The 24,112-nt window shown below is 47.7% G+C and overlaps 2 protein-coding genes across 3 annotated transcripts in view; both read left to right on the top strand.

The window, feature by feature from the left end:
- Nucleotides 1-4,519, top strand: part of fdft1 (farnesyl-diphosphate farnesyltransferase 1) — a 6,312-nt gene extending 1,793 nt beyond the window's left edge. The window contains exons 2-8 of one of the 2 annotated variants that reach the window (XM_076049564.1): nucleotides 455-552; nucleotides 1,385-1,568; nucleotides 1,670-1,798; nucleotides 1,897-2,088; nucleotides 2,231-2,407; nucleotides 2,613-2,765; nucleotides 3,403-4,519. In XM_076049564.1, the coding sequence (XP_075905679.1) occupies nucleotides 455-552; nucleotides 1,385-1,568; nucleotides 1,670-1,798; nucleotides 1,897-2,088; nucleotides 2,231-2,407; nucleotides 2,613-2,765; nucleotides 3,403-3,624 (1,155 nt within the window). In that variant the 3' untranslated portion in view covers nucleotides 3,625-4,519. Of the gene's footprint in view, nucleotides 553-1,384; nucleotides 1,569-1,669; nucleotides 1,799-1,896; nucleotides 2,089-2,230; nucleotides 2,408-2,612; nucleotides 2,766-3,402 lie in introns of both variants that reach the window. The other variant, XM_076049563.1, reaches the window with a different exon arrangement.
- Nucleotides 4,520-4,800: 281 nt separating this feature from the next.
- LOC142903770 (uncharacterized) lies at nucleotides 4,801-23,771 on the top strand. The gene is made up of 40 exons (XM_076049586.1): nucleotides 4,801-4,875; nucleotides 5,112-5,235; nucleotides 5,363-5,448; nucleotides 5,734-5,848; nucleotides 5,967-6,082; nucleotides 6,622-6,707; nucleotides 6,786-6,929; nucleotides 7,027-7,143; nucleotides 7,293-7,421; nucleotides 7,579-7,649; nucleotides 8,634-8,762; nucleotides 9,353-9,513; nucleotides 9,613-9,795; nucleotides 9,894-9,939; nucleotides 10,437-10,549; nucleotides 10,667-10,840; nucleotides 10,953-11,001; nucleotides 11,368-11,533; nucleotides 11,813-12,013; nucleotides 16,724-16,813; nucleotides 17,286-17,348; nucleotides 17,470-17,596; nucleotides 17,788-17,954; nucleotides 18,067-18,180; nucleotides 18,260-18,365; nucleotides 18,594-18,657; nucleotides 18,726-18,803; nucleotides 18,896-18,984; nucleotides 19,395-19,460; nucleotides 19,702-19,749; nucleotides 19,843-19,884; nucleotides 19,983-20,094; nucleotides 20,727-20,863; nucleotides 20,968-21,057; nucleotides 21,321-21,462; nucleotides 21,570-21,733; nucleotides 21,984-22,100; nucleotides 22,288-22,350; nucleotides 22,449-22,524; nucleotides 23,423-23,771. Exons 2-40 carry the CDS (start codon nucleotides 5,113-5,115, stop codon nucleotides 23,507-23,509), a joined length of 4,251 nt encoding a protein of 1,416 aa, XP_075905701.1. The 5' UTR covers nucleotides 4,801-4,875; nucleotide 5,112; the 3' UTR covers nucleotides 23,510-23,771.
- Nucleotides 23,772-24,112: the final 341 nt, after the last annotated feature.

Here is a 24,112-nt window from a genome sequence, read left to right as displayed (position 1 = left end):
GGGCGTAGCCAAACAGCCATACTAGCGAGCAGATCTACAAACGCTGTGTACGCGCACTCCTTCGGCTCAGCTGCCTGCTCAGCGCGTTTTGCAGATCAGCGGCGCGCCTCTGCGCGTCCCCCAAACCGACTCACCTCGCTTGCCCTTTACGCGGAGTGTTGTCGCTGCCACCGTCCGAACCATGCACTCGCTCGGTGCAGAATAGACGCGGGCTCCGCTGTGCTGTCGCCTCGCCGCCATGGCCGGAGCATGCTGCAAGTGTCCGGTGTCCCTCTCCGTCTTCAAGCGTTCTCTCTCGGTGGCGCCGCGGGGCTGCAGCGTCGCTCCGCGCTCCCAGCTGCTGGGCTGCTGGAGGCGCGGCGAGCGGGGCCTGCAGGAGGCCGCCCGGCCCTCATGCGCGCTCAGACCCGCCTGCTCTTACCGACACACCGCCGTCGCCTGTCTCTCTTGCCAGGAGTCCATGAGCGAGAGCCTGCGGACGTGCTACCTGTACCTGAACCAGACCAGTCGGAGCTTCGCGGCGGTCATCCAGGCGCTGGACGGCGAGTTGAGGTGAGTTGGTCAAGTCGGCGGTTGTTACCTGATGGGCCAAAAGAGGGCGTGTCAAATCGGGCATGTTTTTCTGGCACGAGGGACAAAAGCGAGGGGTGTTGGTCCTGTGTGCTTCCCCCTTTTGAGCGTCACTTTATTTGCAGAAAGTGAAAAACAAAAAAACAAAACAATACTTTGATGCACATCTCAACATTCTTTCCGTTTCATAACCTCCTTGAAGTCACAAGTTTACAGTTTTTTTTTCTTTAATTTTTGCATTAACCTGCTCTGAATTAAGGCCTTCAAATCTGGCAAAAAAAAAAAAAAAAAAGTAGGCCAGGAACACTGGAGAATTGCCAGTGCCAGTACTGGTTAGTTATTACTCAGCTGCACATTGCCCAAACACTTTGGCCAAAACACAAACACAGCAACATGATCATCAGCGCACAAGTGAGTCGAGTATCACTTCTGTGCAACATGTGGCAAAATGGCTTTGTGCAGCAATCAGTGGCTAATAGCAGGAACCCTCCACTAATGGGTCAAAGTTCTGAAATCATTTAGTCAACAGGGAAATAAAATGTGACCTTGAAGCAGCTGCATTAGTGTCACAGTGCAAGCAGTGAGGTCCGCACGTCTGATCTAATTCACAATGTTTTGTAGGGTTGTGCTTCATGCACACAAAGGAACGTTACTTTTAAGTGTCCTTTATGTTAGAACCTGAGCTGTTGTGACCTGCTTCACACGCCTGCTGCTATTTTTATCTTCTGCCCCCCCCCCCACACACACACACACCAAGGCCACCTAACAGCCAGTCTCATGCCTCCCCCTTACCCCCGTCTCCTTATCGATGCAGACACGCCGTTTGTATTTTCTACCTGGTGCTGCGAGCGCTGGACACGGTGGAGGACGACATGAGCATCCCGCTGGACAAGAAGGTGCCCATGCTCAACGACTTCCACACCTTCCTGTACCAGGACGACTGGCGCTTCACCGAGAGCCGCGAGAAAGACCGGCAGGTGCTGGAGGACTTCCCCACGGTCGGTAGCAACATGTGCTAATGTGCTAGTGTGAGTTGACGATGCATTTAATGAAGGTATTTACTCAGTATTCTTCTTTTTTTTTTTTTTTTTCAATCTAGATATCACTGGAGTTCAGAAACCTGGCCCAGGAGTACAGAGACGTCATCTCAGACATCTGCCACCGTATGGGGGTGGGAATGGCTGAGTTCCTGGAGAAGAAAGTGGGATCCATGAAGGAGTGGGACCTGGTAAACCAACGTCTGGCGTCTGACGCATTATGGTAACCCAGCTGCAGCCAGACTCTGACAGATGAACTGAGAGATGCTTGGTGTCGTCCTCTCTGCAGTACTGTCACTACGTGGCCGGGCTGGTGGGCGTGGGCCTGTCGCAGCTCTTCTCGGCCTCCAGGCTGGAGGACCCCGAGGTGGGCCAGGACACGGAGCTGGCCAACTCCATGGGCCTGTTCCTCCAGAAGACCAACATCATCCGAGACTATCTGGAGGACACGCAGGAGGGACGTGCTTTCTGGCCGCAGGAGGCGAGTGAACAAATATTGACTGGAGTCTGGGGAATTCTACCAGTTTGAAACATGCGTGCAACGCAGCGGTTGTGTCAGAGTGTATCAGTAGCTGTGCCCCTCATGTTGACTCGTGTTGTGCGTGACTGTGCCCTGTTTGCAGGCCTGGAGTCAGTTTGCAGACCGTCTGGAGGACTTGGCGCGGCCGGAGAAGATCGAGGCGGCTCTGTCTTGTCTCAACCTGCTGGTCACCGACGCTCTGCGACACGTGCCGGACGTCATCGCCTACCTGTCGCGCCTGCGCAACCAGAGCGTCTTCAATTTCTGTGCAATTCCTCAGGTACTCTCTCACCTGTCACATTACCGCACTTTTAACGGTTCCACATTGTGCCCAGTTCTCACATCTTATTTATTATACGTGTCTCATCATTTCATAATTTAATTTAATTTGTAAATTTTAGACCCTCTGAGTTTTGCACTTCGCAATTATTAATGCACTCTATTTTTTTTTCTTTCTAAATCCATGTAACACCTCTCTTGTCCAGGTGATGGCGATAGCCACGCTGTCTTCGTGCTACAACAACCCCATGGTGTTCCAGGGAGTGGTGAAGATACGAAAGGGACAAGCCGTCACGCTCATGATGGAGGCCACCAACATGAGAGCCGCGCAGACCATCATCGCCCAGTACAGCCAGGAGGTCAGCGTGCTGCTCGTGTTTGGTGGAACACAAGACAATAAAGAAACAGGAACAGAAAAAAAAAAGAACAGCATGAAAAAAAAGTGAAGAAATTGAGATTAGCGAGCTGAGAAATGCAAAGTCTGCAGGTGTTTTATTTTAGTTGGAGCTGATACTCAGATGATGTTGTTGTTGCGGCTACCAGCCATGTGATAAAGTTATGGGCAAAGTGGAAAGATGCCGTCAGCATAGACAACGGTCATGTGACATGGCTGGGTCTGAAACTCCAAATGAAGCCGTGTAGTCACTATGAATATTCTCATATTTTGCAACGCTTGTAATTCTTGACTGAATGTGGTTCCTTCTGTCTTTTCTTATGATACGATATCTTGTTGGTTCTTTTAAGGTTTTTATTTACCTGACATGATTCAAAACATGTCAGGTAAATAAAAACCTTGAAAATGTATGTCTGAGATAAAAGAACCAACGTGACACTTAATTCTTGCATAAACTACATTTATGTGCAGATTTTTTTTTTTTTTTTTTTTTTTAGTACGCAGAACAGGAACGCTGCAGATTGTCTTTAGAACATTTTCAAACAAAGGATAAAGGGGCAGTATAATACAAGCGGCCTTCTTCTCTCCGTCTCCCTCCACAGATTCTGCACAAGGTCTCCCTGACCGACCCGTCCCAGGAGAAGACGTTGAAGATCCTGGCCGTCATCCGGGAGAAGACGCTGCTCTCCCAGTCCAGCCTGCCCTCCAGGACCCACCACCTGTCGCCCATGTACCTGTCGGCCGCCATGCTCCTCGCCGCCCTCAGCTGGCAGTACCTCAGCACCACTGTGGCACAGGCACAGGGGGCCGGCGAGGGACAGTGAACCCCCCACACCTCCACCTCCACCCTCCAAACCCCACCACAGACTCTGGGAGCGCCGGCGTCTCACAGACTCTGACTCTGAAGCTCTTCTTCTCCCCACACTGCCCTGGTTTACTGCATCCGTCATGTGACTGTGGGTGCATTTAGATAGCCGATGGTTGGATGACTCGCGCACACACACACACACACACACACACACACACACACACACACACACACTGTGTCACCAGCATAAATGACCCCCTTAACAATGTCAAGGTGTTTGTTTTCTTGTTGGATGTTTATTCTTTTGTTTTAGTTGAATTTGTTTTCTTGACCCGTTTGAAACTGTCCAGATATTTGGATTATGGTAGATGGAAATAATGAGTTTCTCCTCGTATAAATAGTGAAATGAAATGTAATTGATGCTGCTCACTTTAGGAATTTTCTCGGGGTCACCAAGGTTTTTTTTTGTTCCATTTCATTTCACCTTGTAGCATTCTGGTCAAGAGCAGGAGAGTAACGTGTAACGCCGTGTATGATTTGTTTCAACAGTCACATGAAAGGTCAGTAAAGGCAAAAGATCGATGTATTTTTTAATAGTCGCATTGTACTTTGAATAACAAGGGGGGGGGGCATTGATGCAAATCCAAGCTATAGTTTTGACAGTGACTTTATAACCGAAGAGCAAACTGTGTAACTCATACGTTTCATATGTAAAAAAAGAAAAAAGAAAAATGCATATATTGGGAATGCTAGCGGAAGTGTCCTTAACGCAGCTTTGGTGAGTAGAAAGGCTAGCGCTGAGTAACCTTGTACACAACCAAAGGAGAGCTATAAACATTGCTATGTAATGTGAACTGCCGATTTGTACATATGCAAACAAATAAATAAATAAAGTGATGGATGAATTTAAACTGCTGGAATGTGTGTCACTTCATTCAGCTTTGAAAATCTTCGACCAGAAACCACAAAAATGGCACCCCTGCAAGATTCATTGACAGTTTACTTTCATTTTATTTGTTTGTGGCCGTAACCAAGTCATAACTCCGCAACAATGTGATGTTTTTCACCCAAGTTTTAGGATTTGCTTGTCAACCTTTGGAGCAACGTTTTGCAGGTCACGAGTTGTGACTCTTATGACGCCTTTATAAGCCGACATGTGATCCGATGCCTCGTAAATGGGCCAATAAGAGGAGAGCTTTCAGCCGTGGTGACAGTGAGAAGCCGGGACTGACCAGAAGGAACATCTGACGGAAACCTGCAGCCACAGGTAAAACACAGAACCAACAATTCAACTGGACCCGCAGTGGCACTGAGTGTTGTAGCTGCATCCAAAGGTGTTTACATTTAGTTTAGATTCTCTGTGAATTTATTTACTTTGGAGAGTTAATATTTAAGGTGTTTTTATCTGGAAAAAAACAAACAAACAAAAAAAACAGGTAGCTTTTAATAAATAATTTTGTGGCACTTTGAAATTATCTGTCTGGTTCCCTGTCTTTTTTCCAGGATGCGTTCACTGACCCTCCTCTGCGCGCTGGCGATGCTCGCCCTCGCCGCCGCCCGCCCTCAACTCCGCCCGCTCTCCTCAGAGATGATCAACTTCATCAACAAGGCCGACACCACCTGGACGGTGAGGCAGAATCCACCCAGTCGCTGTGCTCGCACTGAAATATTCATCAATAAGTAAATAAATGACTAAAAATCCACGTCCACGTGTCAACGACGTTGTTGTTGTTGTTCTGGTTTTCTTGCTCCAGGCTGGGCAGAACTTCCCTCGCTCTGATGTCAGGAGGGTGCAGCAGCTGTGTGGGACTCTGCTGAAGGGACCTCGGCTGCCAGAAGTGTGAGTCTGAACACTGACGGACCGAAACAAAACAAAACAACAACGAATGCAATGCAGAATTTCAATGGAGCTCCGCTTCAAGCAGCTACAACAGAAAGAAATTCTGCTATTAAACTTTCCCGATTGTGTTCGTACTTCCTGTGCACACCTGTCTTCCCGTGGATTCCCACACACCTCACACCAGATTTCTGTGTCTCACACGCCAAGACTTAGGACGGTTATCGCATTGCTGCTGTCTGTGACTACTCACTTTTATTATTATCTGTCATTTCATGATACCGACAGGTTTCATGACACTGAAGGCATGAGGCTCCCAGACTCCTTTGATGCACGTCAGCAGTGGCCCAAGTGCACCACAGTGGGGCAGATCAGAGACCAGGGCTCCTGCGGCTCCTGCTGGGTAAGACACAGAGCAAAGTGATCAAATCAGCAGGATGGTGAAACTGACTTCCTCATTTTCTAAACCGCTGTTTCCTGTTTGATGTTTTTTCTTTCTTCCCCCCCTCCCCCCTGTCAAGGCCTTTGGCGCCGTGGAAGCCATATCAGACAGGCTGTGTATCCACAGTGGAGCCAAGGTCAATGTGCAGATTTCCGCTGAAGATCTTCTCACCTGCTGCGACGATTGTGGCATGGGGTGAGTGCCGAGGAGTGAGTCAGAAAACACGTAGTGCTCAGAAATTAGCATCAAGTAACCCAAGAAGACACGCGAAAAGCTGCTTCTGCAGAAAAAAGGCAAAACAGATTGAAATGAAAATAAAAAAGAAACATAAAACGGCCCTATGCTGCTCATCTGGTGTGAAGCTTTTTTTTTAATTTTTATTGTTAGAGCACACGCTCTGAAGCAGAAGTACAAGATAGATTTTATCACTTCTAGGAGACTCGTTCCAATATAAATTTCACACAATGGAACCTTTGGGAGATTGAAAATGCTTCTGTGGCTGCTCGTATCCAAAAAAACAAGGAGAGTTTTGCAGATGATCTAAATTCAGACGCTTGGTTTTATTTTGGTCGATGTTTGCTCCTTTATTTCCCCTCGTGAACGCTGCAAAACTGTCTTGAATGCTCCTCTTTTATTTATCCAGTGACGTTTATAAGAATTTTAAACGTGATTCCCTCAAGCTGAGCGGCAACCAACTCTGCCTGATGTCTATTATTCCCCCCCCCCGGACGCAGCTGTTTCGGCGGCTACCCCAGTTCTGCCTGGACATTCTGGACCAAGACGGGCCTGGTGACTGGCGGCCTGTACAGCTCCAAAGTCGGTAGGTTGCGAGCCACGAGCCGCCGCCCCGGCGTTTGTAGCGTGAACCAACGTGGACTCAGACTGGTTTTGCCGACAGGCTGCAGACCCTACACCATCGCCTCCTGCGAGCATCACGTCAACGGCACCCGGCCTCCCTGCCACAGCATCGAGGACACGCCCAAGTGTGTGAAGCAGTGCGTCGGTGGCTACTCTACATCCTACCCCAAGGACAAGAACTTTGGTACCATGCCTCCCACCTTTGACCTGTTTTTCCATCTTTATATTTCTTTATTTTCCGCAGTAATTAACGGCAACGCTCTCTGCGTCTCCCCCTGCAGGCAAGCGCTCGTACAGCCTGCCGTCCCAGCAGGAGCAGATCATGGCTGAGCTGTACAAGAACGGGCCGGTGGAGGCAGCTTTCACCGTCTACTCGGACTTCGTGCAGTACAAATCAGGTGAGGCGGGGTCGACTCGACAGGGTGACGTTGGGTGACACACAACTGAACATCTTTAAAAATCCTCAGATTGGAGTCCTTCAAATACTGGTGTCCTGTGTTGGAGGCCCAGAGCTTCACCTTTTAAATTCAGTGCTGTGTCACCGCAGGTGTGTACCAGCACGTGACAGGGGACATCCTCGGAGGCCATGCCATTAAGATCCTTGGCTGGGGAGAGGAGAACGGGACCCCCTACTGGCTGGCTGCCAACTCCTGGAACAGCGACTGGGGAGACAATGGTGGGATTTTGCAACTCTCACAACTGCTCACAAATGTCTTTGGCTGAAAAACAGACAAATATATTGACGGATTATTAAGCTGGAACAAAAAGTGCTGGACTAAAAATAATGATAGTATAAATAATAGTATTTTCCCCCCTTTGTTTTTTCCCCCCAGGTTTCTTCAAAATCAAGCGCGGAAGCGATGAGTGCGGAATCGAGTCTGAGATGGTTGCGGGAATGCCTATCTAGAGGGAATGCTGTGTATTAAGAAAATAAAAAAAATAAATAAAAAAATAAAATCAACCCAATTTTGTACCTGAAAAACACTTGAGTGCTGCATTTAAAGGCAAACCATGAGAGATTTGGTATAATATTCCATGACTTAATGTAAGAATAAAAGTTCATCTTCAGAATGAATTCATTCACTCATCATTTCTCCAGATTTATGAGGCCAGTGTAAATAGTGGGTAATAAAAGCAATACATGTAGAAATATAAATGTAGTGTCTTTTTGTAAGTGAGCTTTTAAAATGACCGTCAGGTCTCCATTCCATCATGTTTAATTGGTTTTGTACAGTTTTTGTCGCCTGTTACTCATGAAACAACATACTGAAGAGTAGTGTGATGGCTCCATATCATGCCAGAATTACGTAATGATACGAGTACATTAGTGTGTAGATAATATATCTATAAGACAAAATAATGTGTATATAAGTATGTGTCTCTAGGTACCGATGTATGGTGTAAATATAGACGTGAAAGTGAAGACAATGTCTTGAGACTACAGAGGAGAAATTGCGTCCTCCCTAACAGCGGGTGGCAGTAGAGCTCCCAATTACCTTATCACCAGCCCTTCCGCGTCCAGGAAGAAGAGTGGGTGAGATACGCATGCGCACTACTCCGTCTTTCTGTGGCGAGGGCGGTGCTAATCCTCGGGGACGTCCCCGGCGAACAGGAAGTAGAGCGGCTCCAGGAGACAGCGGTAAAGCCGTCACTGAGGTGAAACCTGCCGGTGGATCCGTCACTGCTGTCAGCGCTGATGGGACGTGTCGGAGCGGTGGTAAAATAATAATAACAATATTAAAAAACGGGAAAAAAGAAACAGCATCTTTAAAGATTTGTCACGGATCCGCGGTGGTCGGGCCGGGTTCCGTCCGTTGTCTGTCTCGCCTTGTGTCCGCTAAGTGCACCTCGTACACCGGCCGGCGCCGCCGCACTGTCGCCCAGGTAGGAGCCCATCATGTTCATATCAGACCTGGAGCTCTGGAGAACATACTGGGAGTGTGTATACCGGCCGCACACGGTGTTCATCTGCTCCTTCACGGCCGCAGTCTGCTATCTGTGGGGCCGCAAGAGTCAGGTCAGTCACCGCCCGGCCGGCAGGAGCCGTCCGGCGGTCTGTGCTTATTTATTTATTTATTTATTTATTTATTTATTTATTTAACTTTTTTTTATTTTTATTTATTTTTTACATTTGAAAATCACCTATAATTATAATCAAAGGGTAGGGTTTTGGTAGTAACGCAGTCATAATCATTATAATTTCAGAATTTTGTTTAATTCAATTCAAAATATCATGTAATGACTCTTATGCATAAATCAACATAGCGTTTTTCACTTTCTGTCATAACACTGTCATGATCAATACAGTCCAGCTTTATTTGATTGCTTCTTTTGTGTTTTTCCAGTCCTGACTGCACCCTTGTTCTATTTGTTACCCATGCCGTTTTTCTCACTCTTACTTACTATTCACCTCGAGTATGACAAGCTGACCTTTGCTTTTTGAAAAATCATCAAAGCACCCCCTGCTAGTGTCTTGAGTTCTTCAAAGCTCTCCAAACCCACTGCTCCTGTTCCTCACACATCCCTGCCTGCCACTGTTGTTTGTCCCAGAGACCTGTTATTATTTGTTTTTCAGCTGTTGTCGTCGTTGTTGTTTTGTTTCGCCAGGCCCCAGTCCTGGTTTCGAACGAGGCCTTCAGCGCGTTTCTCCACAAGCACTGCCCGGCGGTGGCCGAGTGCTTCAGTCCCACCCCGTGGTGCTGGGGAGGGCGGCTGCAGACGCTGGTCTGTGCTCTCATCAAGTCCAGACCCCCAGTTAATTATCGCAAGTAGGACAAAAACCCCATTGCTTTATTTCTCTGTGTGTGTGCACTTTGTGTGTGTATTTCCTCTGTCCCAAGTAACAAAGCATCCCTTTGGGCCTTCAGTGAGTTCATCCGCACCCCTGATGGCGGCCAGATCTCTCTGGACTGGGTGGACAACCAGGACAGTGTCCCCTACCCAGAATCCTCCACTCGGCCCACGCTACTGATCCTGCCGGGCCTCACTGGGAACAGCAAGCAGTCGTACGTGCGCCACGCCACCCATCAGGCCACCCGCCGCGGTTACAGGTCCGCCTCGTCTCCATCGACTTCAAATCAAAGAAACAAGTGAAATATTTGAATGTGTGCGTGTACGCTCGTTGACATCTCGCATCTTCCTCTGCCAGGTGTGTTGTCTTCAACAACAGAGGAGCCGCAGGGGAAGAGCTGTTGGTAAGATGACATGTCTGTCTGTCTGTGTGTGTGTGTCCACTGAATGTCAGTAATTGCGTACTTGAACATGTTCATCACCTAAAGTGCACAGAAAGTGTGAACACACACTAAAAATGTCAGCATGATAACTAATCAATCAATCTTTATTAAAGCTTCAGTCAATCAAAGCTTTATTTATATAACATGTTGCAGCAAAAAAGTGTTGCGCATTTATACATAGAATACATTTTTTGAATTTGAGTTAAATTGCATAGAACATATTTAAAATAAGAAAAAAAAACATGGAATAAAAGTATGTTTGAGGACCTCTTCACCTTTGTTCGGACCTTTCACAACATTTGCAAAAAATAAAAAATAAATAAAAACGTCATCAACATGTCGTACATGTTCTGTCTTAAAATAAACCAGAGAAGAAAACAAACAAACAAACAACAAACTCTGATCGCCATGTTGCGCGGTGCAGTCATTCTCCTGCTATCTCTGCCCCCCCCCCCCAGACACCTATCACCTACTCGGCCGCCAGCACCGCCGATCTGGAGCACGTGGTCAAACACGTCAAGGGACTTTACCCACGAGCCCCGGTGCTGGGCGCTGGCGTGTCTCTGGGAGGGTGAGTCCAGTGTGTGCACTTGTGAAATCAAAGCGTTGCTTCGGCCTTTTGTTGACTGCATAACCCCCCCCCCCCCTCCTCCTTTTTCCTTCTCTGTCCCTGTGACCCTGAACGCAGCATGCTGCTGCTGAACTACCTGGCCCGCAAGGGCGCCGAGTCGGGCATGGTGGCGGGCCTGACCATCTCCGTGCCCTGGGACGCCCTCAAGTCGTCCGAGTCCATGGAGGAGCCGCTCAACTGGCTGCTCTTCAACAAATACCTCACCAACGGCCTGTGCCGAGCCGTGGCCAGGTGGAGTTCCCTGGACATTCCCTCAACTGACTGCGTCAACCAGCAGAGGCTTCGAGTTTCCAGTTGAAGCTCTGTAAAGAACAAGGAAATCTGTTTTTGTTTTTTTCCACAGGTACAGGAAGGTTCTGGAGAAGGTGGCAGACGTCGACCACGTGTTGGAGGTGTGTGTCTCTGTGTGCGACTCTATAGGTTTATATATACAGAGCAGGTCCGGGGATGATTTATAGCTGGTGGGGCCACAGTGGGGTCTAAAATTTGACAGGAGGGCCGGAGCAGCAGCAGATGGATGGAGTGTTTTGGTGAGCACCTCCATAGCAGGAAAAAAATACATCATGGGATTTGAGAAAACGTGATTTTTGATGTTTGATGCATCTGGCCCCCGGGCCGTAGTTTTCCCATGCCTGGTACAGACTCAGCCAAAATAATGCGCACACACATCAGGAAAAGAAAAGCTTGCGTTAATATTTCAACCGCAAATGTCTTCCTGACGTCTGTCTTGCGACTTCTCATCCCTCCGTCCCTCGCAGTCCAAGACGATCCGAGAGTTTGACGAGCGCTTCACGTCGATGCAGTTTGGCTACCAGTCGTGCACCGACTATTATCTGGACGCCAGTCCTGGCAGGAAGATCCACAACACCACGGTGCCCATCCTGTCCCTCAACGCGGCAGACGACCCCTTCTCACCCCAACACAGTGAGTAGGACGCTGGCTAAGATGGTGGGGGGAGGGGGGTTATTTCAGCCTTGGGAGTTTTAAAGGTTAACGCCTTTAACGACTGTTTGTACAGTCAACATACAAACGCTTCTAATGTCACGCCTGTTGTCCCGCATTGAAAATAACTTTTCTTCCTTCCTTCCTGGGAGTGACCTTTGCTGGACACGCAACATTATTTGCACAATTCTGTAATTATACTAATCATTCAACTTCATAATACGAGAACTGAAAAACAAATTGACCCCTGCTCCGCTGCAGCCTTCCCGCTGGCTGTCGTTCGGGCTCTGCCCAACGTGGCGCTGCTGTTGACGGTCCACGGCGGCCACATCGCCTTCCTGGAGGGCCTGTTTCCCCGCGGCGAGAGCTACATGGACCGTCTGCTGGGCCAGTTCGTGGAGGCCGTCTTCGAGCACCCCGGGGAGATCAACCGAGCCTGCGGCGTCAAAGGCCGGGGGGGCTAAGAGAGGCCCAGCGTCCCTCTTCTCACGCTGGAGCTGCAGATTCAAAAACCACTGAGTACCGGCGACGGTGCTTTTATTTTGACGCCAGATCATTTGTAGAATTACTTGACGTTGCCGCGCCCGAGCTCATCTACCTCTACCTCATCTCAGGTGCTGTTTGAACGACCCGCCGACAAGGAAGAAACCTCGCAGCCTTTGATCAAGAGACACAGATTGTGTTTTAATAGTTTCCGCGAATGCTATTCCGTCCAGATCTCACAAGGGGGCGCCGTCACGAAAAAAAAAAAAGAAAACAATTCCTGTACAAGTAATATTTATTTATTTGATTTATTTGATTATTTTAGAATGAAGTGAGTAGTTATGAATTATGTCGTGCACTGTCTTTCACTGGTGGCTTCACTGTGTGCTGTACGTGGTTTTTGCATGTCGGGCGAAGAATTTAATCTACACAACAGGAGCCCGACAGCATCCACACACGTGTTTGCTCTGCTCAAAGAATCTATCACTGAATGATATTCTCTCTTTCTTTCTTCTTCTCCTTCTTTTTATTTGTCATTCTTTTCTTCAGCACCTGACGTTGAAAATCACTTAAACTTTGTTGCAGCTGCTTTTTTTTTTTTCTTTTGCTGGTGACAAATGTAGTATTATCCGTCACGGTCACATCCACATGCGCGCGCGTGTGTGTGTGTGTGTGTGTCCGCTGACTGTCAGTAATTGCATACTTGAAAACGCCCATCACCTGAAGTGCACAGATGAGTGTGAAGACACACGACACGCGTCAGTATGAAGGTATCACAGCGTTATTTATTATTCCGTCTTCATCAGGAGCTGCTTCTTTCCAGACCCGAGTCAGAAAACGTCGAGATGACGGCCTGCCGCCTGAAAATGTCTGGAGTGACTCAGTTGTTGTTTTCCTACCGACGCAGTGCTTTCCAGCCATTCCATCGCAGCTCTGTATCTTTTATAATCTCTTTATATAATCTCTTGGAACTGTGTGACGTCCATCTCTGTTAAGTGCACCTGACTTTATTAAACTGCGACACAGTCTCAAGTCATCGTCTCCCAACTTGTCCACTTTTTTTTTTAACTTCCTGCTCGGGATGTTAACAATCGATTCTCGATTAATTGTCGATTAAGAATTTAATCGATTAAATGAAATGAAATTAAGTTAAACTAGTCGCAATTAATTGAAATTTGCGTACACTGTTTTTTTTTTTGTTAAATGGCGTGGTGTTAATTTTTAATTTTTAATTTTTTTTTAAGTTGAAATGTGACTCATTAGAAGTCAATTCAAAGTCAGAGGATAAATGTTTAGGTTGTCTTTACGGTTCCCTAATCTAAAAAAAAAATTTCATTGTGAAATTTAGGTTCTCAGGAACAATCGCAGCTTATCAATTAATCGTTAATCGATGGTTAAGGTCAATCAACTAACAAATCATGAGCTCTTCAGTAGCTGAAGCTCACCTGTTGCCTCGTCGTGGAAAGAAGAAATGTCATAACACGTGCGCGGCCCCTGGCACAGAAAATGGCCCGAAGCTAAACTCTTTTTTTTTTTATCTTGCGTGGCAGCGGTCATTAACGTCACTCATTGACCTGGGCTTCAATAATTAACTGGCAACAGCGGAGTCGCGCACAGTGGTGACACTTCAGGGCCTCATCCAGGCTCATGTCGTGACACAGCAGCCTGGATGTCCGAGTTGTCCACCGGCATGTCGGGGCTCGGGGGGGCGTAAAAATTAAAATGAATAGCAGCCTAATGGATGGACCAACTCATGAGTGAGTCAGAAACAATCTCCAGCCGCTCCTCGTTGCCCTTTGATTGTCCAGATCGTTCCTGCCAGTAACCAGAGTGTGACTTCAAGGGGGAAGGAAAAACCAACATGAAAGCATGCGAGAAAATTCCTCTTATTGTTGTCACTTTCACCTTCACTCACTTCCTCCTCCACCTCGTGATCGCTTTGTCATCTGTGTGTGTAAGAATAGAATATTAAACCGCTGTTAAATGTCACCTTACGTAATCGAAAATTTAATGAAAATTTAATTTCCTGGAGGAAAACAATTGCAGAGTTGAACAAATCTGAATTAAAATCCCATTTAATTGCCCTTCGGGTGAAATTCCACAATTCTGAGAGGATGCAGTTAAACAAATCCCACAGATGTGAGAGTGCAGCTCTCCTCTCCCGCCGCTCCATCCGCCCCTTCCTCTCTCCTGCCATCTTCCTCCACCTGGTGCGAAGGGAGGAGCCTCGGGTCGGGCTGTTAATGATTCAACACCATGGCTGCTGAGATTGACAGATAGAGAAACAGAGAGGGTGGAATGACTGGGAGTGAGAGATAGCCCCAGAGAAGTAGAAGAAGGAGAAGGAGAAGAAACAGAAGAGGGGAAAAGCTGCCATGTTGAGCTGGGAAAGTGTGTAGTGGTAGCAGGACTAGGAGTGGTGGTGGAGGCAGCAGCAGCAGCAGCAGCAGCAGCAGAAGAAGTAATGCCAGAGAAGTTGGAGTTCTACATGTTCCCATTTGCTCAGGTGTGTCCAGCGTGTTTGGAAGTCTGGGGGGCTTCAGTCTGTGATTCTCAGCCTGGACCCTGCGGCCGCATCCCACTCAAAATCCGTCTCCCGCGATCCATGCGGCCTTCATAGGCTGGACACGTAGTCGGACCTTCTCTCCTGATCCAAACGCCACCACTGCTGCCGCTGCTGTGCAGGTGAGTGCCACTCCGCCTACACTTGCGTAGCCATATTATACATGTGTGTAGTTTTGTGCTCTGGCAAACATGTGCCTCCCACTAAGTTGTGTCATCAGTTGATTCAAAAGTGCAAAAAGAAAAAAAGAAACAAAGAAGTGGCTTTGGCTCGGACGACAGACCCAGCAGAGCCGAGCTGAGATGTGGTGTGTTGCTGTTGCCGAGCATGTTGTAAGAATTCAGCCCGAGTTACACTCGCCCATGAATTAGTAATGAGACTGAGAGAATGAGAGTGCGACGGCTTCAAACAACACAGGTGCACTCGCCCTTCTGGCTGCCTGGCTGGTATGGAATACGTTTCCAGCTTAAAGCAGCGCCACACAGTTTTTTTTTCTCCAATACATTCAAGATAATAAAAACCACGTTTGTTCCTCTGATTGGCTGACTGGTAAGCAGTGGAGCACAGCCAGACTGCTGCTGCTGCTGCTGCTGCTGCAAGAGGCTGCGTCGCTTCGGTCGCCTGCCCGGCACCATCTCGTGAGAATAAGAAGCGCTCACTTGAAAGCAGCACTTCAAAGACCCACAACCAACATGTCATCCCGGGAGCTCAACAGTTTCTGTGTCTGTCTGTAACGGAGGAGGCAGCGAGGAGACGATGTAGCCAGAGGCCAAAATGAGAGGAATACAGAAGAAGCTGCGTTGATGTTGAGTTAAGTTGCTGGGCAGGCAACCAGGGCCTCCGCGTCCTCACATCAGGCCTCTGTGTCCGTGAATCAATACTAAAAAAAAAAAGAAGGTATTTTGTATTGAGGTTACACACAAAAAAAGTTTCGCTGTGCAACTTTAAAATTTTCACACAGCGCCCGGCGGTCGGCCTGCAGCTTCCTGCTTCCTCTGCGGTTGCTGCCTGAACTCCAGTTGCCCCCCGGGGGGCTGCGAGCCCGAGCTAACAATGTTTTCCTGCCTGCCCTCCTTTATTAAATGTTGACCAGCAGTCATCAAAGGTTATCGACTCCATCTGCCCGCCCCTCTCTGTCTTTATGGCTGCCACTTCCTAGAAAGCCAATAGCTTTGCGTTTTGCACAGATTTGGCGTCGCACTTCGCTGCAAAGGTCACGTTTTTTTTTTTTTTTTTTTTTTTTTTTACTGCAACATGTGAATGATTGCTGAATTTTTTGACGTGTGACGTGAATTTATTTTCATTGTTGCCTCTTATGGCTTAGTCACAAATATAAAGTGAAGTGTAAATACAAAACACACCCTCCCATTTTCCTTCTGCTGCTACTGCTCTGCAACTTTATGAGCCTCTTTTAACATGGCGTCTAATCAGTGAGCTGTTCCAATGTTCAGGGTGAGGCTGCAGGCCGGCGAGGTCATGTGATGTCACCAGGGGTGGAAGTGAGTGTGTGCATGCGTGTGTCAGGGTTATATGCTGTTGTGTTTGCAGTGATAGCGCAGTTTGGCCAGTCAACAGAATCCTTATTATCAGGTTCCTCTGGAAATGTCTGCGAGAGTGACAGAAAAATTGGAATTGGAGCTTTTAAATCGAATGAAAGGATATTTATTATGGTTATTATTACTATTATTTTTATCATTATTATCAGATGGAGGAGACACAGCGCTTTAAACACTCACACTTGGGCAGAAACTTTCATTTGAGCTCCTTTATTCTGACAGGTTTTTTTTTTTTTTTTAGATCTATTATCAGCACACCCATAGATCTCCACCTCTCCACCCCGACCCCACCCACCCCTCCACCCCTGCACCCCCGCCGTTGGCCATCCATCATTAGTGTGCATTATTCAGCGGGCCCCTTGCTGCAGGAGCAGCTGAGGTTCACGCTCCCAGTTCCCAGTGTGGCACCTCCTGTGTTTTTAATGCGTCCCACATAAAAGCACCTTTATGGCCACGATCCAAGTTGGCCCCAACCGACAGCTACCGCTCCGCAGTCCGTCTGTTCCCTTCTCTAATGTCCTTCTTTCAAATCATTTGTTTCTTCTTTTACTTCCTCCTCTTCCACTGTAGCCATGGAGAAGCAAATAGAGGAGCTGAAGCAACAGCTGGAGAAGCAGTGTGTCATCAACAAGGAGCTGCAGAGGCAGAACAAGGACCTGGGTGAGTGCCAGCGAGGCGGCGTGGAGTGCGGCATTGATATAAAAACTCTCTTGCGAGCCGAACGTTACAAGGCACGGCCATTATTTGGCCGTTGCAAACCGTAAATCCTCCGCAGATTCAGAAGTGAAAGTACCTGTACTGCAGGCAATAAGCTGACTTAACTCAGGGAATCTTTGAAGATTTTTTTTTGCCAACGAGCCCCCGAGTGCCCACTTGGGAACAACTGACTGGAGACGTCTAGAAAATAACAACTGCAATTTGTCAGTGCAGCACTGGTGGCCCAGCTGAGGGCAGTTAAATTAAACCATTATGTAACTTCAACTGTCGAGCATCCCGGCTGCCTGCGCTCGGCGAGTAGCTCTGTTTTTATTTATTTTTTTGCTTTGAACAGAAAGTACGACCGGCGCCGTGGAGGTTGGATTATTTTTTTTTCTGCTAATCTCCGTATTATTATCTTCCTGTGTGATCACAGAGCGGCGACTGCAGGAGAAAGAAAAGCTTCTGCAAGATCTGCAGAGTCAATATCACGATCTGCGTAAGGCACACACACACACACACACACACACACACACACACACACATGTCAAGGTGCCCCTCTGATACATACTGATGCTAATTTGCTAATTATTTGACCCTCTGCTGTTTGTCCGTCTCAGACTTTCCCTCCCAGGGCGGCAATGAGGTCGAGCCAGTGGTCAGGACGAGCCGCGCCGCCGTCATCGCCCCGGAGCCGATCCCCGAGATGGCCGAGATCACACGCAACAAGGTCAAGAAGAGCACCAGGTGAGAGGGAGGAGAGGAACATTCTGGAATAACACGGATTCAATCCGACTGTCTTCTTCTTCTTCTTCTTCTGCGCGCTAAAAAACAATTGATTGGGAGTGGTTCTGGTTCCTTGAACCATACTAACCAAGACAACCATCTTTTTTCAACCCCACCACCACCACCACCACCACCACCACGCCCACCGCCAGTGAGAAGACCATGATCGTGGATGCCATCCAGAAGAACGACTTCCTGCGGCGGCTGGACGAGGAGCAGACGGCGATGATGGTGGAGCTGCTGGTGGTGTCCAGCTTCAAGCCGGGCGAGGGCGTCATCAAAGAGGGCTCCGAGGGCGACTGCATGTACATCGTGGCAGGTGGGCGGCAAGAAGCCGGGGTGGCTGAGAGCCTTTAAAAAAAAAAAAAAAAGAAAAATTCTCGATAGATTTTGATATCGTTTCTTTGTCTTGTTTTCTGCTGCTTCTCCAGGCGGTGAGCTGCGTGTCACCCAGGCGGGTCGCGAACTTCGAACCCTGACCACCGGGGACGTGTTTGGCGAGCTGGCCATCCTGTACAACTGCAAGCGGACGGCCACGGTTCAAGGTCAGACCCCTATCCCTCCTCCCCCACTGCCTCCCTGGAGCCCATACTGAAATGAAGTTGATCTCTGCTGTCGTGGCAGCGAGGACGGCCGTGCGGCTGTGGTGCATGGAGCGACAGACCTACAGGACCATCATCACCAACAAGTCCAAGAGGAAGCGCGAGCAGCTGTTGGGCTTCCTCAAGACGTGAGTTGTTTCTGTTTTTTTTCATCAGACTGGAGCTGATGTCACAACAAGCGCGTCCAGCTCCTCTTCTGTAGAACTGGGAGAACTTGAACCATCCCAGTTCTTTACCTGCTGACCTGCAAACTGCACATTAGAAGAGAAACTACCAAGAGCACCTCGGGAGTTTTGAAAGTGACTTTCAACCACATAGAAGATATTTGCATCCCCGAAATCATGTTTTTTCTGCAGGTCACGAACCCTCAAGGACCTGAATGACGTGCAGCTGTCAAAGATCATTGACTCGATGGAGGAGGTTCGCACTCTTTTGAACAAAGCTTTTGCAAAAAATCAACACAGACCTGAGCGAGACTCTTCTTGCAGGTCAAGTACCAGGACAAGGACATTATAGTGCGTGAAGGTGCAGAGGCAGACACCTTCTACATCATCCTCAAAGGAGAGGTGAGACTCCGCCCACTTCTTAAACGCATTAGAATTCCCCTGAAACCCACTCTCATCCTTCCTTCCTCCTTTGCTCTTCTTCTCCCCCTCAGGTCCTGGTGACGAAGAACGTCAACGGGCACCAGAAGCCGATTCGGCGGATGGGGAAGGGGGAGCATTTCGGGGAACAGGCCCTCATACGGTAACCACGGCAACGCAACACACGCCAAACAGGTACCATTTCTCCTGCAGCATCTCCTGCAGCTTCTCCTGCAGCATCTCCTGCAGCTTCTCCTGCAGCTTCTCCTGCAGCATCTCCTGCCATTCCAGCTGCCAGGAATCAGAGACTTTGAGGAAACACAAACTATTATTTCACCGGCAAATTAAAATGTGAAACCTCACTGGTTTCAGTGGGTGAGAGGGAAAACGAAACGATGTTTGCAGTGTCTTGCAATTTTATCGATCCGCAGAAATTGTACTGGAACAAAAACGGGAAACAAAGGAATCAAACCAGGCTGTTTGTTATTTATTGGACGGCGCCTCCTGTTGTGCGTCACAATGAAGCGCGACTCCGCTCGGCTGACAGTCGATACGTGTTTCTCCTCCCCGCAGGGAGGTGTTGAGAACGGCCACCTGCAGCGCCGACGGCCCCGTCACCTGCTTCTCCATTGACAAGGAGTGAGTCCACTCGTTTCCTCATTAACTCCCCTGAAAACAGCAGCGGCAGCAGCAGCAGCAGCAGCGGCAGCGGCAGCGGCAGCAGCAGCAGCAGCAGCAGCGGCAGCAGCAGCAGCAGCAGCAGCAGCAGCGGCAGCGGCAGCGGCAGCAGCATCGCTCTGCTTGCTTGCTTCTTCTTTGTGTCACTACCTGCTCCCTTTATCATTATAATTGTGCTCAACGCAGTTCACTTTCTTTTCAGAGTGTTTGAAGAGACCATTCCCATAGAGCACCTGGAGCTTTTCGACGAGTACGTACAATGGAAACACTGCCGCCTTTGACAGTAATCCTCTGACTCCTGCTGCATTCTGAGCTCTCCACTCTCCGTCTGTGTGTCTTCCAGCTCCAAGGTGATGCAGGAGGCCACGCCGCAGGCGAAGGCGAGGTCAGTAACCCGGCAGACGTCACAGCGGAAGGTGCACTGGTTGTCTCCTCGGGGAAATGAACTCAATGAATGTGTGTGTGTGTGTGTGTGTCCGTCAGCCCCACTTCCATCCTGAGGTTCAAGGACCTGGTGCCCGTGCTGTACCAGGACGGCCGCCAACAGGGAGACCCCGTCACGCTGGGAGTGGGGGGCTTTGGCCGCGTCCAGCTGGTGCGTGTGTGCGAGTCTTGTCGTCTTTTGACAAAGAGCAGAAAAGTTTTGCACGTTTAAAAAAAAAAAAGAAGGAAAAATGAAAAGAGAGAGCAACACATGGCAGCGGCTGATGAATGAGGCTGCAGAAAAGTTCCTGGGCTCTGCGGTGACTTTGTGCATCATTTCATTTTTATGGAGCAGCGTGACACTGGCGTAAATTATTTAAGCTTTCCTCCGTCGGATCGTTAGCTGTAATGTGCCCACATTTATTTTATGGCAGTGCCGTTTTTTTTTCTTTTTTTTCTTTTTTTTTTTTTATCTGGCAATTCCTTCATAATAAAATTAGATCCACCAGCGCTGAGCGATGACAAAAAGCCTCGAGGAATAATTTCAGCTTTTCTTGTTTGTTTCTTTCTTTTACAGAAAGCCACAAAAAGCACAAGTGCACACAAAACGACTTTGTCTTTGATTAAAAAAAACAAACTTATACAAAAAAGCTCAAACAAATTTGACGGTCCTCTTCTATAATTTTTCTCACGCGTTTGATGTTCGGTCTTTGACTAAAAACATAAATAATACTCGACATTTCAGTGGACTTGAGCGACCAATAACCAAAATTTTTTTTGGTTCTTCCCCCTCCCTCTCCTAAGATGACCACAGTGAATCACGGGACGTATTACGCCATGAAGCGCGTCAGCAAGATGCACATAGTTGCCAAGAGACAGGAGGAGCACATGCTGTTTGAGAAGAAGATCCTGAAGGCCATCCAGTGCGACTTCATCGTCAGGTCTCCGCCGTCGCTCACGTCATCAAACCAAACGTCGGTTCCTGTGACTCGGGTGCGGACGGCGTTTAAATACTGCCGGGGGTTGTGTCCTCTCCGCTCTGCAGGCTGCACGCTGCGTTCAAGGACACGCGATACATCTACATGGTGATGGAGTACTGCAGCGGCGGGGAGCTCTGGACCAAACTCAAAGAAGTGTGAGAGAACGCAGGCGGATGAGATGTTTGATGTTTTGAGTCTGAGTCCTGGGAAAAACAAAGAAGGAAAAAAAAAAAATCTGGATTGCCTGAATTTTTCCAGTGTTTTTTTTTTTTTTTATAGTTACCGATATCCAAAAGGTTCAGTAGCTGCTTTTATACAGAGCAACTCTCTGTATCTCTGTAGTGAGTCGTAAGAATTTTTTTTTTAAGGGAACAAAGCGCTAATATTTATTTTTTTTAATTGCTGATGTGATTTGCAGGGGACGTTTTGACGAGCACATCGCCGTCTTCTGCTCGGCCTGCGTGGTGGAGGCCTACGTTTACCTCCACAAGAAGAACATCATGTACAGAGACCTGAAGCCCGAGAACCTGATGCTGGACGTGAAGGGCTACGTCAAACTGGTGAGGGGGGGGGGGGGTTTTCCTCTGCAAAGTGTGCCCACAAAAGACAAGCAGCCTTGAGGTTTTTCATTTTTTGTGCGTTTGTTTGCCTTTTTCATTGTCATCAGGTGGACTTCGGTTTTGCCAAGGAGCTGGTGCGCGGCGAGAAGACCTACTCGTTCGTGGGCACCCCCGAGTACATGGCGCCCGAGATCATCAAGAACCAGGGCCACGACTTTGCCGTCGACTTTTGGTCGCTGGGGATTCTGATGTACGAGCTGCTGGTGGGAAGGTAACAACACCGCGAGCCCTCTGAGTCAATGACTGATGAACGATGAATGAGCAGCAGAAAGAGCAGCCGTCAGCGTTTCAATCCTGGCCAGCAGGTGGCAGCAGCACGGCTGGTCACAAACAGTGGGATCGACTCCTGGATCTCTCCGGGACTATGGGATTAACTGACTAACTGAATGAGAGTTGTTGTGTTGAAGAAGTCAAGTCTCTTCTTCTTTTCTCCCCCCCCCCCCCCCCCCCCCGCCCCCAAGTCCTCCTTTTTCCAGCTCAGAGCCTCAGAAGATTTACGCCAAAATTCTGGACGGAGCGCTGAAGTATCCGCCGTACTTGAGCGAAGCGTCCAAATCCATCATCAGCAAACTGTGCAGGTTGGAAAAACAAAATCATAAAACCTTCAGATCATGCACTAAAGCTAATAGCTTGACTTGGCTCTGTGTTAACATATGCTTTTGAATGTTGTTGTTTTTTTTTGTTTTTTTTTTTTTTAGCATTTGCTTGTATATTTGTTCTGATTTAAAATAAATAAATCAGAATTCTATGCGTGTGTGTTTTCAGACCCCGACCAGGTCAGAGGTTAGGAAACACCAAGAACGGAATCAAAGACGTCCGGCAGCACAGGTAACCGCCGGCGCTGTTTATTGCGTCTCAGCTGCACAGCCAAGAGTCACCTGCTGCCCTTTTGATGCACTGCTGCACTGTTTGATGTCTTCCCTCAGGTGGTTCAGCAGCATGAACTGGCACAAACTGCGTGTAGGTCAGCTCGACGCCCCCACAGTGCGACTCATACGCAAGGCAAGTCGGAGGGAACCGGCTGGTTGGAGTCATGTGAGGAAGCGGCAACTGTGCCAGAAAATGAGGTTTTAGAAAAAAGAGAGAGGGAAAAAAATAATACTACTCCATCTGTACTACATTCTAGCTAGCAACAACCCACGTTCCTTGCAGGTTTTTATTTATTTATTTATTTTTTACTATAGTTCTGTTGTGGCTTTTGAAAATATTTGCATATTTTGACAATGAAATATCCATCAGGAAAACTTGATGTTAAATTTTAATTTCAAAAAGAGGGAAGAACACCGAGGTCTCTGCTCCTGCAAGTGACATTTTAGTCAGCACGCGGCAGGAAAGCTGAGGCTTATGTAGGGGAAGGGCCAATCAAAGCCAGGTGGATGGAAACTTGATTGGGAGGCAGGTGAGACCGATGAGAGAGCTAATGAAGGAGGACAGTGGCACACAATGAACACAAGGTTGCACTAGCGTGTTAAAATTAATGAATGAATGAATGAAATCTCAATTTGGAAAGATGGATTTCAGATGACTGTCGGAATCAATCCAAGTATTCTATAAGAGATCAATACTTTTACATCGCTCCATTAGTTATTGCCTAGCACGACCTCAGAATATGGGGAAAAGCTTGGAACATCCATTCACCCCTCATGGCACATAATCAATATGAGAATTACCACTGAATTAATTAATTAAACGTAGTGGAACCCTACTGATGGCTCGTTCTCTCTGGTCCTCAGAGTTATGGTTCAGTTGAGGTTATGGGACGGAGCGCATTAGGTGTAAAGCATGAAATGATTTTAAAACAAATTGAATGATCTCCAGTCCTTTTTTTTTTTTTTGAAAAGCTGGGGTAGTTTGCTGCTGCTGCCATTTTTTTGAAAAAAAATGTTTTTTCTTCTCTCAGGGCCCCAGCTACGTCAACTTTGACCGATTCCCTGCAGACCTCACCAAGGCGGAGGAGGAGTTCTCAGGCTGGGATCGGGAGTTCTGAGAAGATTTGCCAACCGCCGCCCCCGAGCCCAATCCTGTTGACTGGATTCTTTTTTTTTTGTTTTTGGCAAAACAGAGGCGTGAAAACTGTCAAGTGAAATTGTCGCCTATTATCTGCATCAGTCTAGTGGTACAGCAGAGAGAGAGAGAGAGAGAGAGAGAGAGAGAGAGTGAGAAATATTCATGAAAGCTTCTCTGTTGCCATGGAAAGGAAAAAAAAAAAACATGTTGGCAGCCAAAAACAAAACCAAAAGAAAGAAAAAGAGAAAAGAAAAGTGAGGAGATGTTCGGAGATGTTTCCACGTCTGCTGAAGGACTCTTAACGTCTCATTATCACACTTTGCTTATTAAGAAGATAAACGGTCCCACGATGCACTTGATTTGTCGCCTTACATGTTTGCTACCAAGAACATTTTAGGAATTAAATCCACACTGATGTGCATTATTTTTTTGTAATGTAGACCTTTGAGATTAGAACGGCCTCTGTTCTCGTGCAAATACCATCAAACACATTAGAGCTTTTTTTAAAAAAATATACATATATATATATATATATATAAATATGACAAACTGTCACTTTTGTTATGCTTTTGAATAATCTGCA

The sequence above is a fragment of the Nelusetta ayraudi genome, unplaced genomic scaffold, assembly GCF_046127955.1.
Source record: "Nelusetta ayraudi isolate G7.1 ecotype Tasmania unplaced genomic scaffold, CSIRO-AGI_Nayr_v1 ptg000118l, whole genome shotgun sequence".
Classification (NCBI taxonomy): Eukaryota; Metazoa; Chordata; class Actinopteri; order Tetraodontiformes; family Monacanthidae; genus Nelusetta; species Nelusetta ayraudi.
The sequence above is the reverse complement of the archived record's forward strand: the minus strand, read 5'-3'. Positions and strand labels throughout refer to the sequence as shown.

Excerpts from the sequence above, each read along its gene's own strand:
- LOC142903770 (XM_076049586.1), top strand. The coding sequence starts at position 5,113 with ATGCGTTCACTGACCCTCCTCTGCGCGCTGGCGATGCTCGCCCTCGCC. Across the intron at positions 6,930-7,026 it reads CCCCAAGGACAAGAACTTTG|GCAAGCGCTCGTACAGCCTG; the intron begins GTACCATGCCTC and ends CTCCCCCTGCAG. Across the intron at positions 8,763-9,352 it reads TGTGGGGCCGCAAGAGTCAG|GCCCCAGTCCTGGTTTCGAA; the intron begins GTCAGTCACCGC and ends TTGTTTCGCCAG.